This window comes from Sander lucioperca, chromosome 12 (assembly GCF_008315115.2).
Source record: "Sander lucioperca isolate FBNREF2018 chromosome 12, SLUC_FBN_1.2, whole genome shotgun sequence".
Lineage (NCBI taxonomy): Eukaryota > Metazoa > Chordata > Actinopteri > Perciformes > Percidae > Sander > Sander lucioperca.
In genome coordinates this window covers 14688926-14710648 of record NC_050184.1, presented here as the reverse complement: position 1 = coordinate 14710648, position 21723 = coordinate 14688926, and the positions used below count along the sequence as shown (strand labels likewise).

The 21723-nt window shown below is 40.0% G+C and overlaps 1 protein-coding gene across 7 annotated transcripts; it reads right to left on the bottom strand.

The window, feature by feature from the left end:
* Window positions 1-5402: 5402 nt before the first annotated feature.
* On the bottom strand, window positions 5403-21467 carry LOC116040990 (carbohydrate sulfotransferase 11-like). Of its 7 annotated transcripts, none has more exons than XM_031286759.2 (6): window positions 21288-21467; window positions 20885-21073; window positions 7691-7767; window positions 7484-7498; window positions 6478-6642; window positions 5403-6285 (listed from the first exon to the last, which is right to left on the bottom strand). In XM_031286759.2, exons 2-6 carry the CDS (start codon window positions 20976-20978, stop codon window positions 5602-5604), a joined length of 1035 nt encoding a protein of 344 aa, XP_031142619.1. In that variant the 5' UTR covers window positions 20979-21073; window positions 21288-21467; the 3' UTR covers window positions 5403-5601. The 7 variants fall into 7 exon arrangements, with proteins under 7 accessions (XP_031142619.1, XP_035864249.1, XP_035864250.1 ...); XM_036008356.1 differs by having other exon boundaries at window positions 6478-6639; XM_036008357.1 differs by having other exon boundaries at window positions 7484-7492.
* Between the last annotated feature and the right edge of the window lie 256 nt (window positions 21468-21723).

The window sequence follows — 21723 nt, the reverse complement described above, 5'->3', positions numbered from 1 at the left end:
ATGGTAAAGTATGTCGAAAAAGTCATAACAAAGTCATAGTATAGTATGTCGAAAACAAATGTCATGAAAAGGGCCAACCCACACCTGGAATTGATCCAGGGTCAAAGTCTGCAGTAACTACTTGCCTGTTGGAGTGCAAACCACCATACCACTGTGGCACCAAAGACACTTTGTTGAAAAAAGTCATAGCATGGTATGTCAAAAAATGTATTAAAAAGTCATGGTATAGTATGTCAACAAAGTGATGAAAAGTCATGGTATAGTATGTCGAAAAAATTCATAAAAAAGTCGAATAAATGATTACAAAAAGAGATTAATAGCATAGAATGTTGAATCGTATAGTCGTATAGTATGTTGAAAAAAGTGATAAAAAAGTCATAGTGTAAGTATGTCGATAAAAGCCATGAAAAAGTCGTAGTATGGTATGTTGAAAAAATTCAAAATATAGTATGTTGAACAAAGTCTTAAAATAGTCATAGTATAGTATGTCAAAAAAAGTCATAGTATAGTATGTTGAAAAAAGTGATAAAAAAGTCATGGTATAGTATATAGAAAAAGTCATTATAAAGTCATGATAAAAAACTCATAGCATAGTAGCCTATATTGAAAAGTCATAATATAGTATGTAAAAAAAATAGTATAGTTTGTCAAAAATAGTCATAGTATAGTAAGTCGAAAAAGTGATGGTATAGTATGTTGAAAAAAGTCATATTTTAGTATATCAAAAAAGTGATAAAATAGTCATAATATACTATGTCAAAAAGTGATAAATCATAATAAAGTAGGTTGAAAAAAGGCATTAAAAAGGCATAGTATGGTATGTCGAACAAAATCAAAGTATAGTATGTTGAAAAAGTCATAAAGAAGTCAAAGTATTTATGTAAAAAAAAAACGTCATGAAAAGGGCCAACCCGGACTGGGAATCAAACATGGGTCGGAGTCTACAGTGACTTCTTGCTGTTTGCTCATTGCTCCAACGGGCACCAAGGCACTGTGCCTTCAAAAAGTTATTTTGAAAACAGTAATAGCATAGTATGTCAAAAAAAAGCCATTAAAAAGTCATAGTATGGTATGTTGAAAAAAGTGATAAAAAAAGTCATGGTATAGTATGGCGAAAAAACTGATGACAAAGTCATAGTATAGTATGTCGAAAAAACGTCATGAGAAGGTCTAACCTGGACTTGGAAGGGAACCTGTGTCAAAGTCTGACTACTTGTTGGTTGCCATTCAAAGCAGTGCTAACCACTGAGCCACCAAATTATGTTCAAACAGTATAGTATGTCGAAAAACGCCATTAAAAAGTCATAGTATAGTATGTCAAAAAAAGTCATAGTATGGTATGTCGGAAACAAATTGATAACAAAGTCATAGTATAGTATGTTCGAAAAAAGTCGTATTGTAGTATGTCGAAAAAGTGATGAAATAGTGATAGTATGTAAGTCAAACAAGTCATAGTATGGTATGTCATAAAAAATGTATATCATCAAAAATGTCATAATATATTATGTCATCAAAAATGTCATACTATAGTTTGTCATAAAAGTCATAGAAATGTCATAGTACAGTATTTCATAAAAGGTCATGGTATAGTCTGTCATAAAAAAAAGTCGTTGTATAGTATGCCATGAAAAATATCATGAAAAATGTCATAGTATAGTATGCCATGAAAAATATCATGAAAAATGTCATAGTATAGTATGCCATGAAAAATATCATGAAAAATGTCATAGTATAGTATGCCATGAAAAATGTCGTAGTATAGTATGCCATGAAAAATATCATGAAAAATGTCATAGTATAGTATGCCATAAAAATTTAACATTAGCTGTATTGTTACTTGACTAATTTAATGCTAAGTTAGCCATCTAGTGGATCCCCTGGTCCGTGTGCCTTACTCCCCTCCTCTAAGAGACTTTGTCAGGAGGAGAGCAGACAGCAGCCCAGTGTTTTTTTAAAGTCTACCTTTCAAGCATACAACCTCTTTGGACAAATATGTAAAACACGCTATGACATTGAATACCTCGGAAAATAGCATTTAAGACTTTTTAAAACATATAAAGGCCTTTTTATTTGATCTGTCACGAGTCTTTCTTTATCCTTTTTGGCCCCTTTACCGCACCTTAAAAGACGTGCATCAAAATTCAAATGACAAACTTGAACACAGTTCATACCATGAAAGGAAGAAGAACTGCCCTTGGGAGAATATCTCAGAGTTACACTTAAACATTGTTTGTGATGAGAAACAAAGATAACAACAAACAACACACATACTCAGTGCTGCTGTTAAGGGATTTTATTTGTAGACATGTCAAGGTAACCAGCCACTCAATCAACACACATATATACAGCAAGTGCACTTCAGTTATCAAGTTATCACATTCACAGTTTTGTGGCACAAGTAAACTGGTGCATGAGAGATTCTTTCAGATTGTGCTGTTCACTATTTCACAATGCACTCACAAAGTCACAGGTCTGACTAAAGGAGCATTTCTACAAAAATGGCTGGAGATGTCTGACTAGCTGTGTTCATTCACAGCAGCGTCTGAGCATTTGAGATGGATATACGCTATGTTTTATCCCTTTGAAAAAACAAGCTACTTGTATTCTGTATTTTCCAGTAAAAAAAAGAAATTAAAAGGTAAAACATATATTTTGCGCGGCATGTCATCTCGTCAGTAGGAAGTAGAAACAGGAAGGCTGTGATTGGGTTTTGGCAAGTCACATCTTGCAAATGATGGCTTAAATCACACACTGCTACAAAGGGGAGTATAAAATGAAAACCCTGTAATCCATGGCTGCATTCATAGCAAACGGAAACCAAAATGGCATGAACATAAATGGCATAAGCATGATGGCACAAATGTAATACATTTGCTTCAATACAAAAGGAAGTCACTTCTAAAGACAGATAACTCACATACAGATATTGCACTTTCCAAAGCATTACTACAGGCAGAACAAAGCAATGTTTCCAGAGTGGGCCTGCCTGGGCCTGAAAATATTCGTCAGCAAGATGAAATATTTCGGAAAAAGTAATGTGGAAGATATAGAGATAAAGAGATTAAACTTAACACTGTTCTTCTAGATCAATGCCTACTTGTCTTGCATGCCCTAGCACGCTCTTTAAGCAAAAACTGGAACTGATACAAAAAGATATTGGTTTTGCAAATGCACTGGCAGATTTGACTGTTTCAAGTACTCTAGCCTCATGAGACCGTCCTGATCTCGCGAGCTCCAGTTTTCCACTCGCAGATCAGTCTGGCATCTTGAGATAGAGAAAATTTGGAGCCATTCGCCAAACAACCGACCAATCAGCATTGGTTTTGAGGTGGGTTTAGGTGTGACGCAACGAGAAGCGACTGTTCAGTCTAAGCAACATGGCGGCTTCCACGGATGAGATGAGCGTAGCTATCGCGCAAGTTTTATCCGAATTAGAAAGCATTCCTTCATTGAAAGAAGAGAGAAAAACGGCACTGGAGGCTTTTCTCGGAGGAAAAGATGTTTTTGCTCTTCTCCCGACTGATTTGTTTGATATATCAACTGGCTCCGCTAGTCATGAAGAAAATTAGCCTCGTGAGACCGTCCTGATCTTGCGAGCTATCTGGCGGCGTCAGGTTAGTGATAGACAGATGGTTTATCCAATCAGCTAACCAGTATTTTCGCCCCTTCCCAAAAGTTCTCCAACGGAAAGTTCCCAGATGGATATGCTGAGCAAATGCGAAGCAATCCATCTGGTGGAGTCAGGTTAGTAGTACAAGACCAGTAAACAGACTTTGATGGGTAAAATCGGTGGCGTCCTTTTAAACATTTAAGACTATATAAAGACATTTGTTAAAAGTGACATTTTCACAGTAACGGCCATTAATAAACATATTTTGTAACACTTTACTTGAAGGTATCTACATAAGAGTGACATGACAGCGTCATGAACACGACACTGTCATGACACATGAACCCTAACCATAACTTGTTATGACAAAAACCGAATGACACTTACTGACAGAAGCGTTATGTCATAAACGTTTATGACTTGTTTATAATGTTTATGACACATTCATGACAGTGTCATGTCACTCTTATGTAGATACCTTCAAGTAAAGTGTAACCCATTTTTCTATATTAACACCTGTATTATTCTTGATGTAAATTCCGTCACATTTGCTGAACAAGGCCCTGCAGTGGAGATGCCTATAGGTGGATTAACCCCTTCATGTGACTGCATTCCCGCTAACAAGGGGAGCTCTGACCAGGGCTAGCACTGAGCCGGACCCAGCCCTGACCACAGCTATGTGCTTGTTTGTTCAGCCTACCTGCCCAGAGCTAAATACAGACAGTGATAGAGGAGGGATGGTAACTGACTTTTACTGGAATTAAGGAGTAAGGAGTGACTGCAAGTTCCCCTGGAAATGACTCTCAGATACACATTTACGATATTGTCAACGAGTGCTGTGACAAGTAAGATAAGACAAGCTCTGGCAACGGTTTTGGAACTAGGGTTTGACCAGAGAAGTTGATAGAAAAAAAGAGTAGGATGTGATGAGTTTATGTATGTGCAAAAGCCAAGAAAGCAAGTAACTTTCCATGCATAAAAAAGAAATCCCTCTGAACTGTTCTTTCATATAAAATTCATTTTCACAAAATCATGAGCCCAAATCATTACTAACACACACACACACACACACACACACACACACACACACACACACACACACACACGCGTTTCTATAACAATAAATACTTTATGCACTGACATACATAAATAAATGCCATCCAGAGATATTCTACTGTAAGTGAATGAATCAGCTGTGTTCAGTTTCACAGTTAGCACATTCACCTGTATACCATCCATGCAAGAGGAGAACCTGCTCCTCGGAAGTGTGACTTTAATTTATGGCTCATTAGTTCTCAGTGGAACAAGCCATGGGAGTCACTTTAACTTTAGTGGGCACCGCAGGGATGCGGGTAAGGCATATTACACCAACTCGACGACTACTGTTACTATGTAACAGACGAAAAAGCTGAAAGTCAATAAAAGGTTCTCTCAATTTGACAAAGTAATTTTTTAAGGTAATGAATGGCAATCAGGTGAATAAAAAATAAATATTGAATTTCTAACGGAACCCAAAGCCCCGCCAAAAAAGGACCTGTTTGTAAAGGCAGCTAATGCATCACTTGCATTTTTCAAACACATTGTGGGAACAAGCCGTCTGCATTCTGTTCTGCTAACTGTTAAAAAACAAAACACCTTTTTCACACTAGAAAGCAAACGGACACATGTGACAGAAGCTTTGTAGATTACAGCACAAACTGTCTGTCTTTTCTTCTCAGGAAGAAATTGGGTTGCATTTACAAAAGTTCCATTCACTGAAACCAAAACATCAAGTCATTCTCCACAGCTGTTATTGTCGGAGTGTCACAGTGACAAGTCGGTGCTTGTGATGGACCACTCCAGGCAGCGACGACAACTGTCCATGGCGACCAAAAAGTGCAAAAAGATCATCACTTATAAAAAAAAAAAAAGTCTAAATGGGATGTGAAAGGAAAACCATCACAACTATCACACATCCATGGCACTGATGTCAATCCTCTTGTCTCTGCCCCTCATCGAGTCCTGAGGTACTCTGGTGTGGAGTAGTTAAAGAGCAGGAAGTCCATTCGATACAGGTTGAACAGTTTCTTCTGATAGAAAGGACTGATATGCTTAAAGAAGCGCGCTGCCATGTTGCCATCAGTCCTGGTGCTTTTACCAGACGTTGGAAATTGAAGTGTCCCCTCCACTCCAGCCAACCTGAGCACAGCCTGAGCATCTGGCTCCAGAGTCTCGTACTTCCCCACTACATCGTAGTGGATCAGGCAGGGGTGGCAGAGGGAGTGCACCCGCTCCCAGTGCTCGTTAAAAGGTTCCTCCCGTTGGGTCCGAGGGTCCACGAGGTACTGGACAAACTCGTGGAAAGACACGTCATTCCCTTTCTCCAGCGCTTCGGGCTCCGGGTCGGGACGGTGCCGGCGAATGATCTTGGTTCCGTAGCGCTTGTGGAAAGCGGTGTTGTAGCTACGGGTGAACTTGTTACGATAGGCGGACACCAGGCGCTCGAAGGGCTCCCGCACGAAGATGAACTTGAGGTAGCTGCGAAGGCGTTGGTTGATCTCAGGGACTGAGAACTCGGAGAGTGTGCGGAGGTTGCCTGCCACATGGGCCTCATTGGCAGGGATGGCAAGGGGGTCGGTGTAGCGGCCGTCGCTGGTGAGGACCATAAGGACACGCTTCCAATTGGTGCAGGCTACCTGGAAGTGATACAAGACCGGAAGATTCTCTTTCAAGCCAAAATACACATTCATACATCTCAAAGTGAGAGCTCAAGTCTTTTTATACACTGCAACAAACTTTCATCTCAACAGTTCAATAAAAACATCAACTGAGTAGGAAGAACTACTTATACTAAATCTTATACTTAATCCTACTGTAATATAACCAACCTTGGGTACGTAGCAGTAAATAAGGCTGTGTTTATCGTCCACAATGAGGTGTTTGAGATCCTCCGGTGAAAGCACTTGGCGCTTCCTCGTGTGGCTCAGACACGCCTGCTCCAACAGCTCCCTGCGACCGTGGAGGGACCTCTGAGCTGGCAACAGCTCCAGCTGCTTGTGAAGATGTGATCAGGACGATGCAGGGCCAATGAAAGAGGGCCCCAATGGGTGAGTGAGAGAAAAGAAGAAATAGAAAAAAATATTTTAAAAAATATTATTAAAAATGACAGCAAGGTGTGTGTCCGACCAGTGTAATAAGAGTGAAACAACAGCTTGGTTCCACCAGATTTCACTCTTTTCGGCCAGATGTCCCGTTGCCTTCCGCTTTCTTTGTGTTGGAATTTTAAACTCCAGTCGACTTATAAGGACTATGGTTAACTGCTCCTCAGATCACTACAGGGTAAGTCCAGACAGCTAGCTAGACTATATGTCCAATGTGAGTTTTTGAACGTACACGTTTCCACCAAAACAAGTTCCTCAAAACACGTTCAGCTGCATTTCCTTTCCCTGCTCTCCTCTGTCTCTCTGTCACTTGTGTAGTCTTACACAGATATAGTCTGTGATTTTTGCAAATCGCACTACAGGCTGTAGGTGGGGCCAGAGGAGCCGGATTTTTTTTTTTTTAATTACCTGCTTCATGTAGTTCTACTCAAACATAGGGTCAGTTTTAGCAAATATGACAGAAAGTTAGTTTTATAAGGCTTACCTACTGCACCTTTAATTAACATTTCTGTAAATATGCCAAAATTAGCCAAAAGGCTAGTTTTCAGATGTTACAATAGGCTCCCTAAAAAGCAATGATATGAGCACAAAATAAAACATACAAATACATGTATTAATACACCAGACAAAATCACATTGCATTCTTGTCCTGTATAACAACAAACTAAAACCACATTTCGTTATAGTTTCAAAAAACATAAATCTACACTTCTGTCGCAGACTGAAAACTCACCTGTTCAGACTGCATCTTGGCCCATGAAATGATGAAAAAGAAGAAGAAATGTGGCACTTAAAGCAGGTCTGCTTATTTGTGGAATTTTATGTACTTGCATTATTCTTGCAATTTTAGGGTTGTATCTTCATGGCTGAATGCACTTATTGTTGGTCGCTTTGGATAAAAGCGTCAGCTAAATGAATGTAATGTTTTATGTGTTCTCACCTGGTCTCCATTGTAGAGGGTCTGCAGTGGACTTCTCCTGCTTTTCCCTGGTCTGCTGTCAGGCTTCACACCATGTTCTACAGTTAGAAAGACAAATCCAAAATCCACGTGATGACAGCTGCTGCTCACCACATTTATTGAGGGGGGTGGCTCAGTCCGTAGGGTGTTGGGTTGTGAACCGGAGGGTTGCTGGTTCAAGTCCCAGTACGGACCAAAGTACAGAGTGTGGATTGGTAGCTGGAGAGATGCCAACTCACCTCTTGAGCAAGGCACCGTACCCCCCCCAACCGCTCAGGGCGCTGGTCTAGCACTGGCAGCCCACTCACTCTGACATCTCTCCATTTGTGCATGAATAGGTCCTGAGCATGTGTGTGTATAGTGATTTCTAACAAAACAGAGTGTAAATTGTAATTTCCCCACTGGGGATCAATAAACAGAAAAAATTAAAATTATTGATTGGCTAATTAGCAACAAAAATAAATTACGCTTTCATAAAAGAGTTCTACTTCTATTATCTTTCCATTGCTCTCGTTTATTTCTCACATTTTCACTGGATTTATGTGAAAATGTGAAATGGGTAACACCATGGTCATTCTGTTACATGTTGTATGTGTGTTATATGTCAAACAAAAGAACTTTTACTGCGGGGGCTTTGTTAACGTGGTCACCACTGATTTATGTCTGACGACCACACCGCTGTTATTTTTTCATAAGCCTATATGTAGGTCACTCAAGAGAGACACTTTTATTTTGCAATGAGTCATGCATTTGCAGAGGTTTAAATTACACATTAAAGATGTCCATACGGAGTTATGGGAAAGGTCAGCCCGAGCCAACTTTCCAACCCTCCTCTGGTTCTGCCTATGTCGTGACGTGATCCTCCTTCCTTTCTTTTATAGATTCCATACTGTAGGAACAGTGTGTTCCTTCCAAACTCTCTCTGCAACTCTTACATAAGTTACATCTGTCCCTTTTAGGTCTCCCTTTGCTCTAGCTGCAATTTCAATGTTAACCCTTAGTTATCTATCCACAGCAAATAAACTGGAGGACACAATACAAAACCAAAAAGATTTTGGGGAACACCCACTACCATCCACCTTACCTAACTACCTAACTACCAACTACCAACATCTTTGTGTTTACCAGTCTACCAGAAGGCTGGCTCCGTTAATGGCTGCAAACAGGAGACATTTGAAGCTGTGGTGGAGAGGAGGTCACTGAACAAACTGTTATCTATCATGGATAACCCCGACCACCCTCTCCACCCCACACTGGTCCAACAGAGGAGCACCTTCTCTAAGAGTCTCCGACAGCTTCGATGTCGCACGGACCGCTACAGGAAATCATTCCTACCACAAGCAATTCAACTTTTTAACACTTCATCACTGAGTGTGAGATAAGACTCATATATATCACAGCTGCACTGAATGCACCTTGCACAACCTTGCACAATAGGTTTATCTACATCCTGTCATTACTAGTGAAACAGCTGTACATTTTTACTCCCCAACCTGCACATTAAGTTTATCTATATCTATTGAAATAGTTGTACATTTTATTTCCAAATTGTATATATTTTAAATATTGCTCGTGTAGTATTCTATTATTATTTCATGTATATTATTTCCTATTATTTAATGTTTACTCTGTATGTGTGCTGTGTGTCTGATATTTTGCTGCTGCAACACCGTTATTTCCCATTTTTTGGGAACAATAAAAAATCTATCTATCTATCTATCTTTACATATGCATCACTGGTTAGCTGTGGGTTAGAACAACGCATGGCTAACATGGAGCTGCTGGAGTCTCTGCTAGTTTTAGGAAGTTAAAATATCTTGTTGGAGATCTTGCTATTGTCTCTCCTCCCTCCTCCAGCCTCTATAAACACATCTGTCTTCTCCTTCCATCCCCCACTCCTCTCCTGCTCCCCCCCACCAGGCCTGATGGCAGTCAGTGTTTGGGACTGCAGCTAATGGTACTAAGCGAGAAAAGTGATTTGTTTTGCACATGTGGCTCAACAATGCATATGGCTTTACATCTTACAAAAAGCTGGAATGAGATGGAGGTGGAGAGAGGTGGGGAATGTGCTTTATATATATATTAGCATGAGGGAATAGTTTTGAAAGTATACCTATGGAATGATGGGGAAATGCCATACCATCATATGGAAAGCATATCAGTTAGGAAAAGAAGCAAGTTGAAGGGCTATGGTGTGCAAGTATGGAACCCAGAAGCAGACAGTTTCTCTTCTTTCTGCTGAGTTCACATTAAGCAAAAAAGACTGAAATGTCACTGTTTTGAAATGGTATCGAAATGTAATAAATCTGCGTCAGCTTGGGACTATAGCCTCTATGGGGGAAAAAAACATATAAACCACTACTGTTTACAACGATTGTGCAAGATTAAAAGCAAACTGTAAATCATATCTGCTTCCTGCTATTTTGAGGAAGCAGAGAACCAAAAAAGGAGAACAGCTGCTGTACTGAGGAAATTTAGTAAAACATAGTAGTAGTAGTATGAAAGGATCTGAGATAGACAGTGCCTTGATGCAGCCTCTCCCTGTCCCTCCTCTCTGCCTGAGCTCACATGAATCAACAAAAACCCCAACTTCCTCTGGGTAAATCTGTGCCACATCATCTTATCACGCAGAGATAGACATCTAGTCGAGCTGGACCATGTTGAAAGCTTTACTGGATACGTGTAAAACTCACATCTTAGGCACGCGCACACACACAGTTACATCAAATGTATATGCTAGTTTATGTACAGTATATGAAGTGTATACATATATGATAACATGTTTTGCACAGCAATACAAGAGTCAAATATACGGTGTTGGGGTGTAATGTTGAGGAGAAAGGAGTAGTTTAGAGAAGTCACAGAAACAGCACACTGCATCCCAGAGGTTTGAAACATACTGTAAAACCTCATCATGCGCAGAAATTAGTCGAAATTCCAGGTAGAACTCAAAAATAATGGTATGGGTGTCTAATCTCTCAGTCAACTGCACTGCAGTTCACATCATAAGCAGCCTTCTTAAGCCTTCCACAAACTCAGGGCGCTTCCTCAGGAAGCTGGGAAGTAGGTCAAGAGACACTTGTGGAGCCTCTACTCATATTAATGGTTTATTGTCTGTTTTCAAGTATAAACACAGCATGAGTACTGGGGAAACATTTAAGTGATTCATCCATACTGATATTTCAAGGGGCAAGACAGGAAAAAGGGCAAAGTATATAAAGGGCTAATTTGTCAACTAAAATGTTTCAAGACCTAAAACCGGAATATTCTGTAAACTTGTTTAAAAGGTCAGAAAAGACTGTGTGCTTTAAGAAAATACACAATTTAATAAATTAAACATTCTATATGTGTGTGTCCTAAAATGGTACAGGTTGTATGTCAATAAGAATCGTTATGACGGCGAGAAGTAGGGGTGTGCAAAAAAATCAATCCATATTCGAATCGCGATTCAAGCTCTACCGATTCAAAATCGATTCATAGAATTCCAAAAATCGATTCATATTTAAAAAAAAAAAAAAAAAGATTATTGTATGTCTACTGCAATCACATGGAAAAAGTAATTACATTTACATACTGTGAATCGTTTTTTAAATCGAGAATCGTTTTCGAATCGAAATTCGATTTTGAATCGAATCTTGAGCCTAAAAATCGATATCGAATCGTGACATTTTCTGAATCGTGCAGCCCTAGTGAGAAGTGGTTTGTGACAGTGAAATGTGAGTGACATATTGTTTATAAGTGCCATAAGCCAGGAGAACGGCAGCGACATATCAGCCGCTTTGAGATCTCGGCGTCACCCCACATCATTACACCACCACGCCGTCTCTCAGTGGTTGTGCTCATGCTTGACAATTAACTGATATTCCTCTATTGCGTTTTTAATTGATTGTTTTTTTTTTATTACTTAGCATAGCCACATTAATCCACATTAAAATATATCAACAGCAATTGGATGACATTTTGTACAGACATGCATTGTCTCCTGAGGATGAAGCCTGCTAATCTGAAGCGCCAGATTGTTTGTTACACAGAACCATCGAAGAAGCCGCCACTGGAAACTGTTTGGGAAAGGGCAGGCCCTTTTAAAAATGACCTGGCAGCTGATTGGAAGAACCATCTGTCTATCACGTCCGCCACTGTTGTTTTGAACGAACATTCGCAGCCATCACACACACCTAAACTACGCCAGTAGCTCCTTACCGGACGCTGACTGGTGCGGTATGCAGTTAGTTCAGACACAAACACAATTTGGTTGGAGCCTGACAAGATGGATTTTTCATGATATGTGATACCGCGATTCTCGCGTGATCTTGTGATATCGCGAGAATTCAGCTGCCGTGCACGGTAAGAAGCCTACTGACTCTGATGATCCCCTGACCTTTCATATGCTGCACTGATCAATCCCTACACTGTTCTCTTTTGCACTACCACCATTGCACACAGTCTACCTTAGCACATTTAACTCTTTACATTTCTGTGAGTGATTTTTATAACTCTTTAATTTTCTGTAAGTGATTTTTATGTATGTGAGATATATGTGTGTATGTGTTTTTTGTGTTATGGTTGTCTAAGCTACTGGATGCCTAAAATTTCCCTCGGGATGAATAAAGTATCTATCTATCTCTCTCTCTCTCTCTCTCTCTCTCTCTCTCTCTCTCTCTCTCTCTCTCTCTCTCTCTCTCTCTCTCTATCTATCTATCTAGCTATCTATCTCTCGCTCTCTCTCTCTCTCTCTCTCTCTCTCTCTCTCTATCTCTCTCTCTCTCTCTCTATCTCTCTCTCTCGCTCTCTCTCTCTCTCTCTCTCTCTCTCTCTCTCTCTCTCTCTCTCTCTATCTCGCTCTCTATCTATCTATCTATCTATCTATGCCACCGTCATCCGGTCAAAATCTCACTTTGCCCAAAACGTTTTGCCAAGACCAAATGACGTTCACATCAGCTTTAGCTATGCTTTGTGTTTAGTGCTACTTTGCTAATGTTAACATGCTGATATGCTAAACTAAGATGGTAACCGTGGTAAACATTACACCAGCTAAACATCAACATGTTGTGCATGCTGATGTTAGCATTTAGCTCAAAGCCCCACTGTGCCTGAGTAGAGCCTCACAGAACCATTAACATAACATAATTATGGACACAGCCTCTCAATGTGTGAGTGTTTATATGAATGTGAACGTGTAAGCTTGTTGAAGGGAGGACGGTGTCCCTGTTTCTTGCTCTGCCTTAAAGGAATGTTGGCTTTTTTTCTGACATGTCACTTGATTTGTAGATCTGAAACCTCCTATAACATCTAGCTAAAATCATTCTACAGATCCTTTCTCCTATTTAAAGGCTATATAAAGGTCTATATGTCAGTCTATTTAACTTCTGTTTGCCATTTTCTAGTTTTTTATTATTATCATTACATTAATGTTGGCTTTTAGTCAGACTGTTTCCTCCCATTTTATTAATGTTAATTAATGTTGCTCTATACAGCACCTTGTAACCATGGTTTTGAAAGGTGCTTTACTTACTTACTGGCACCACAAAACATCAGCCACCCTAGATGTTCTCTTCCTTTAGCAGTGCACTGCTTTCGTTGTGTATAAAAAGTTAAACTCAGAAATGCTTTTCGTATCCTTTTTAATGCATCAAAGCACACGGTCAATGTGTTCTCGGTTCAATGGAAGAGTACATTCAGAGGCTACTCTAATCATCATAAACCACCTATCTTTTTGTATCGTGTGTGCTATCACATGCACCAGAAACCACCACTTCCTCTCAGACCCAGGAAGTGACACAATTCTCACAGTTGAAGAAGAGCAGAAGAGGCCCCAGTCTTACTACACGCACACAAACAGGCTCATGTTGAACCTGGGTCTGTCTGCTTTAACAGCCTGTCAGGCTTGTGAAGCAGTGCTGATGTTATATTCACAGTCAAACAAGGTTCCATTAAGCCTTCTAAACAGACAGCACTATAGCACTATAAACAGACAGCACTATCTTATGACTAACAGTTGACTGAAAGTTAGTAACTAAGTTTGTTAAGAAGTATACTAGAATGTTTTGCTGTGTGTGTGTGTGTGTGTGTGTGTGTGTGTGTGTGTGTGTGTGTGTGTGTGTGTGTGTGTGTGTGTGGGCCCAATGCATCAACACCTTAATATTTACATTTTTTTATTAAGATAAATCTTTGTCCTTATCTGCTGTTGGGAGATAAGCTTCCTTTTTTTGTTGAAAAACCTCTTCCCCTCTGTGATCATGAATAATAGCAAGAAGGATTCTGTGGCATCAATAATGTCAATATTTACTTAAAGAGGTACAATTACACGTAATTGCACTAAATGAAGGCCTGTCTTTATGAGGGCTACGTAATGGAAGTTTCCATGAGCAGAGCCACCTTGATTGAGGTATATAAAGTCTGTTTTACTGTACAACTGAAAGTGAAAATAGGATTTCACAAATGAAAACCACTGAAGGCAGGAAGAGACAAAAGCGTTATCAGGAGTAACAGGGCTGCCAGACTTTCTGTGTTTGTTATGAGTGTAGCTGGATTCAAAGGTGTTACACCATCCACATGCTCAGAGCTGCACATGGTGGTAATTAGACCAACAACATGAGGTGACTTTACAATCAGTGATATCCTTTGTAGTGGGGCAGGGAGTTCCTTTTAATCTCACTCTTACCCTCCTTATGTTCACGTGCACAGTTCCTGTAACAGATGTATGGATTATGTTCCTACATCAACCAGCTAATTTCTCACTTCAGAAAATATGTCAGAGTTCAGACTGATCTGAAATATATCAGCAGTTTAATGGACTATGAGTTCACTTAGTAAGACGGTAGAGAGGCTCCCCTCAGTTGGTGAGGCCTTAACAAATTATTCACCACTTTATGTATAATCAGCATGCATGTTAGGCGCAGGATGTAGAACAAGCTAAAGGGGATAAAGCTGGGTGATATGGGAAAACATTTTATTATTATCAGCCGATACTCACAATATAAATCAAGGCACTATTTCTGTTGAGCTCAAAAATCCCTTAAGCTTTAAAATGTCCCAGTAGTAGAAGACTCCAAAATGAAATAAAAATCTTCAACGTTATATAAATCCAGTATAAATGTTTACAGTGTCTATCTTGGGTCAGTTATGCTAATATAAATATTTCATTTTCAAACAATTTGTCTTTTGTCATTAAAAAAGCAACAGTATGTGCGATGTGTGTATTAACCCTTGTGTTGTCTTCCCTTTCCCTGTCTTCTCTTTCCCAACCTTGAAAACACAACACTTATTTTTTTTTCAATGTTTTTGACGCCTTTTTTCACCGTTTGTTTTTGCTTTTTCCAACGTTTTAAATTTTTTTATTTTTCTTCTACACATTTTCAGCGCTTATTTGTACGTCCCATATTTTCTGATATAAAACAAAAATTTAAAACGGGTCAATGTGACCCGAAGTCAACACAAGGGTTAACCAGGGAAACGCACATCTTAATGTTAGTTTGTTGCTAGGGTGTTTCTGTGAGAGCCTTGCAACTCGTTTTAGAGAATGAGTCTAATTGCTGGTAAGAGTGTAAGCGCCCTCATCCACCTTCTGACCAAACAGGCCTTTAAGTAGCCAAAGTTTTGCCATACCACCGAGGTCTTGATACCACAGCTTCTCTACATTTAAGGTTGTTGCGACTATTAAGTTGTTGCTTTCTGTGCCAACACAATAACGTTTTTTTGGGGAAGTATGCTGTCTACTACAGTTGCAGTTTGTCGATTTCAAACGAACACATATTTTTATCATAGAAACGACAGAGAAGCTACAAATGGATCACAGCTAACCTGCAACAGAACACGTGACAATCACTACCAGTGCTAATAGTTTACAATAGAAGATCAGAGGCACAGTTTTGACCAGACCATTAAGCACAGATACCACAACATCACCTTCAGTGTAGACACAAGCCTCAAGCTCTTGTCTTTGCATATAAATCCACTTATGCTTTAGTGCTTCCTTCAATCTGAAACAGTCCTAACTGTTAGCGATTAGAAAAAGAGGGCAGTCATTAAGATTAACGATTTACAAGATAGAACATGTTAAGGAAATTAACAAACAGACTTTTGATACACCACACGGTGTAAGGCAGAACAAATAGCCAGCAGTTGTAGCATGTGGTGTACAGCGCTCGCTAAAGAGCTGTCGGCATTGTGGGGGACAATAAAGGCATCACAACATTCTTTGTTTGTTTCACAACAGCTGCAGTGATATCAAAGTCAGATTATAAGTGGCGATGTGCATGGATGTGCATAAAGTGGCACGGGTGTGTGACAGGATTACACGTTGCGGTGAACAAGCGAGTTTGTGGGTAAATACATGTGCTAACAGCGTGTGTTTGTGTGCCTACAGCAGGTTTAGGTAAAACAAATGACAATGTAAATTGTGGATTGACTCTGTGCACGGGCAAGACACATCAGAGCAGGCCTTGATGTTGCCTTTGTTTAGAGTTGTGAGGTGGAATCCATCACTGTCAGAAGAACCAGCAGAGTGGATTCTGCTTTTGTGAACTGGAGTGTAGAGCATCAGTGATATCTGGCACAAACAATCTTCAAACACCTGTCATCCATCTGCAGCAGTTTAGTTTTTTTAATTCAGCTCAGATTTGATTTGACAGAACACTCAAGGCCTAAAACAGTGGCATGGTGTGAAAGAGATCCACTGTTGTAAAATGTGTTATTAAGCAGCTTGATCGGATAAATTCCCTATTGTCTCCTATAGCTGGGAAAGAGAGAGAAGAGTGTTCCCACCCTCTAGTATGTGAAGCCACAAAGCCATGCCCAGCAAATGAAGTGGAAACGTTGGAGAGGGCGAATGTAGAGCAAACAGCACCATGAACAGAGAGAGATATGTTCATGGTTCAGAAATTATGAGTCTACCAAGGGTAAACCTCAGACACAAGTCTTGGTTCTGCTCAGGGACATAATATGTCAGTTTAGTTTCCAAGCCATGACGCAACCAAAACACGACATCTTATGACAAGTACAACAATACGCTGAGTGGACAGGTTCATTACAGAGTGACATGTTGTACTTCTTCAATTCAGTGGTACCGTCTCTCCTGTTTTTAGCTAAATGTGATGATAGAAAATGGTTTCCTGTGTCAAACAGCAGAGCTGAACACATTTTGAAATGAGCGCACTTCGCACAAGTTTGGATTTCACTTTTAGTATCTTGTAAATGCTGACAAGTTCACCCCACTTTTGACAAGTACACACACTGCGCATCACCCTTTCCATGCTGAAGTAAGGTACTTGGCGTCGTAACACATGCTCAAACGACACACACACAATGACACCGCTGAGTCAATGAAACCACATAAAAGCGAGTCTGAGAGGAAATAGAAACTGGGTGTTCATCTCTATTTTTTGCTCTAATTAGGATGTATCTAATAACAGAGGCAGACTGGAAATAGCACATGTCAGAGGATTTTCCTCAGTATGCCCAGAGTGGTTTTACCCTGGCTTGAGGGAGACTTTTTTTCTGGAAATCAAACAATTAAGTAGTGATGGGAAAACGTTTCTGGACTCACTCAGCAAACCTAATTACTTGCCAAAATGCAGCCGATGAATATGCACAAGGTTCGCATTTCATTGCTGAAACAGGGGACAAAGGGAGAGAATCACTTTTCTATAAATATGCGGACTTTGGCTGATTATGCATTGAATTATGCAATCGCATAATCACGTTTTTCTGGAGGGACTGATTGCTAAACTTAACGCACTCACGCCATAAACCTGGCTGTAACTGAGCTACAGTATCTCATTTTAACAAAAAAAAAACCCAGAGGAAGTGCTGTATCTGTTTGAAATGACACTATCTCGCCCAAAAAGGAACTACAATTTAAGCTCAAAATAAGGTAACATATCTCTGGATCTAACCAACTCAAATTCCTAAACAAATTCACAGTTAATAAAGCAACAAATCTGACATCACTGAACTAATGAGTTTATAATAGCACACTAGATAGGACTCATGTTTTCCTGAGTGCCAAAACCCAGGGTGTTGGCACAGGAAGTTAGACAATAGAAGCACAACTATAATATGCACTGTGCTTCCTGTCCAGTATTAAACGGTAAGCCTAATTAGGAGATGTGGTTTCGAAGACAAGTGAACTGGAAACATGAGGGTTATTTCAAAATTACACCTAAAATGCCTGTGTTCAACTTACACGTACAGGACATTCTTCATACTAAATGATTTTTGTAGCATTCATCTGTCTATGCAGCGGTGGCAAGTATTCTTTTTTTTAGGGAGGGAGAGCTTGGTGTTAAATGAGGGTTTTATGAAACCAATGAAATTGGCAAATGACAGATCAGAGTAGGCTTGGGAGGAGACGTACAATAAATAGGCTTTTATCATATATGACTATAGGTAGAGCTGGGCAATATATCGATATTTTATCAATATCGTGATATGAGACTAGATATCTCAGATTTTGGATATCGTAATATCGTGATATGGCATAAGTGTTGTCTTTTACTGGTTTTAAAGGCTGCATTACAGTAAAGTGATGTCATTTTCTGAACTTACCAGACTGTTGTAACTGTTCTATTATTTGCCTTTACCCACTTAGTCATAATATCCACATGACTGATGATTATTTATCAAAAATCTCATTGTGTAAATATTTTGTGAAAGTACCAATAGTCAACACTACAATATCGTTGCGGTATCGATATCAAGGTATGTGGTCAAAAATATCGTGATATTTGATTTTCTCCATATGGCCCAGCCCTAACTATAGGGCTTCACAGGTAAGAGCATATATCATTATTTTGTAACTCATGAAACTGGGACAGTTACGAAAGTAACATAACGCCATATCTCCATCAACAACCAGGCAACATTTCTGGAAGAGAACTCACATTTCTCATCCTCTATATCCTGGTGGTTGGGTGAACATCAAACCTCCACCATGCTAAATCATGCTGTCTGATCACAGCTGTGCAGAAATCCCAACTGTATGGAAAGTCGGCGTATGAATAACACACAATGAAAATATATTTGAAAAACTACTGGTGTTTGACACCTAAAGGAAATGGATTATTGGCACATAATGATCCAGTTTGGGGTGCGACATCATGTCATGGTTAAGATATTTCCAGGAAGCGTCACAGCCTATGATTTGTCTGAGGTGTTGAGATGTCAGGTCTCACATTTAAAAGTTATCTTCCAAAAGTCATCCTGGGGTTTTAATGTGTTGTTACTGAAGTATCTGCAGGTTATAAAACTGTATTCATCACAGTATCTATCATGATAGGAGGTTTTAACAGAAATTTAACAGTAATGCTCCAGTCAGATTGAAAAGAGTAGAAGTACGAAATGAAAGGGAAGGGAAATAACCAGGGTAGTACATTAGGTGTTGGCTTTTTAACCATTTCTAACTAGATACCCAGTAAATAAGGAAGCCATGTGCTTTGTTGACATCCTGTGAAATATTTGCTCTCTAGTGTGGCTCCAACATGCTTCTCATGTGACTTGCGTGTCTACTGGTGGGACTGTAAAGCAGACAAGCCTGAACAAGGCAGGCTATTAGGGTATAGGTAATATACACCTAGTTGGTGGAGGGGGTCAATGGGAGTGCTAAAGTGTGTTGCTTGTAGGTTTGGCTACATGTGGCTTGTGTGTCTGCCACTAACAGTTATGCATATTAGGGATGTCCAGATCCGATCACGTGATGGGAAATCGGGCCCGATCACGTGGTTTCAGACTCGATCGGAATCGGACGTTACCTCCCGATCAGGACTCGGATATATATGTATATATATTCTCATTATTTTTTAACACATCTATAGTTATGCGGTGGCACAAAGTTAGACCCTTTTGACTCCACACAGAAACAGCAACGCGTGCGGCATGACATCACTTTGTTGCAGAGACGCTATTGGTTAAATGCCGGCAAAGTAGAACACGGAAGCAGCTTGAAGCGAAAAGCGCGAGTATGTCTGCGGTCTGGAGGTATTATAAAGTTGAATTATTATAGAAGTATCGGATCGGGACTCGGTATTGGTAGATACTCAAAATCAAATGACTCGGACTCAAGGGCAAAAAAACCTGATCGGGACATCCCTAATGCATATATTCCATGTGTGGTTGTCTAGAAAAGTTGAGTTATTACTGTGGTCTTCAACTGTTCCATCATGGGGTGTGTGTGCCAGAGACAATCCAGGTGAAGTTATAGGTTTAGTGATGCTTTTTAAGGTTGTACTATTTCTTAAACATTATCTCGTATATATGATCACACATATAGATGATTCAGTATGTGCCTTGACGTGTTAAGCTGTGGAAAATCTCCTAGTTCACCTCAATACTTTTCTATTTCAACAAAAACCCACATTGATCGAGCCCCTTTGTTCCACAGTATCACCAAAATTGGGCATTGGTTTCCCCTCTCTGCACCATTCTCCTCCTACTGCTGTCTTCTTTCCAATCCACATGGAAAGCCTTTATATTAAATGCTCTTCCACCATGTCCTCTATGCCCATGTGCCATTTTGCACAGACCAATCATCTCTACCTTTCTTTCTCCCTGACTCCTCTCCCTGGGAGTCTGTAGTCCCCTTTGGACCAACCTGCCTTCAATGTCTAGAACGGCTCAGCCCAGGAAACAAAAGGGAGAGCGGAGGTAATAAGAGGAGAGGAGGGTTAAAGCAGAGGAATGCAGGGGGTCACTAGGAGGGGGGGCTTTCAAAACATTACACTGTTCACAGTGGGCTTATTCATCCTTCATTTCATTCTCATTTCACACTGTCTCTGCACATTTCCTCTGTTTCACATATGTAGAGTCACACACAAAGACAGATATAACAGTGTTGCTAATTATGTCAAGATTACTGTAAGACCACACAGCTCTATATGAAAGCCACTCTATTATCCAATAGTTATTACTCCTATATTGTTTGTATGTATCCTTGTTACATTCAAATACTGTAATATTCCTATAGCAACTTTCTTTTTTGATAATCGTAAATCCAATGTGACATTTTCACTGAATGAAACTTTACAACAAACTCTATAGTTATACTCCAGCGCACTGTATCTCTAACGTTAAAGCTTGCTGTTGTATTAAAATACTAACGCGTTATGTCAGCCACGTAATATTAGCCTACAATAAGGTTGGTAGTTCTGTTTGTCAAGAAGCAGAGTATGAGTCGGGTCTTACCTGCATTGGTGATGCTCTGAAAGTAAAGCACGAGAACAAAGAGCGAGCCAAGGCACGTCGCCAGGAACAGGCGTCCTCCTCTGGGCATCCTCATCCTGAAGCCCGGCTCTGCTGGCGGAGCCCCCGGTTCTCGCGGTTCATACGAGACCAGCCGGCGGAGGATGCGAGACTCTCCGAAGAATTAGGAGCCTATTCATTAATTGCGGGAGACGGGGGGAAAAAAGCAAACAACAACATAAGAGCCCATCCAGGTATAACGTTAGCTGCACAATTGAACGACACAGCAATTAGCCGTTAATGTTGAAATGAGTGGGACATCAATCTCGAACCGCCTGCTCTGGTCTTTGACGGATTTTTTTAGATAACGCTAACTTAATAATGATGACAAATTAAGCAAGGTCACCTTTGATAAAACATTTCATAATGTTGCGTTGATATGAAAAACCTAAAGCAAAATGAAAAGGTTTGAAAAAAAAAAACAGTTTTGCTTTCTCCTAAGCTGTAGTTGCTGGTGTTGTCTAGAGTTTGTCGAAACTACACAAACTTATTCTTCGCCAAACATGGACGGGGCACCATACCATGACGTCAGACCCACCTCTCTCTCTCTCTCTCTCTCTCTCTCTCTCTCTCTCTCTCTCTCTCTCTCTCTCTCTCTCTCTCTCTCTCTCTCTCTCTCTCTCTCTCTCTCCCCCCCCCCCGGTTCATACAAATGAGTCCGTTTGCATGTTGCCTTCGGGTACTGTCGGAAATATTGAATGTAGACTGAGAAAGTCGCATTTTCTATCCTCAGCTTCCAGGTGTTGCGCATAGCATGTATAGTAATTACAAGCAAGATGTGT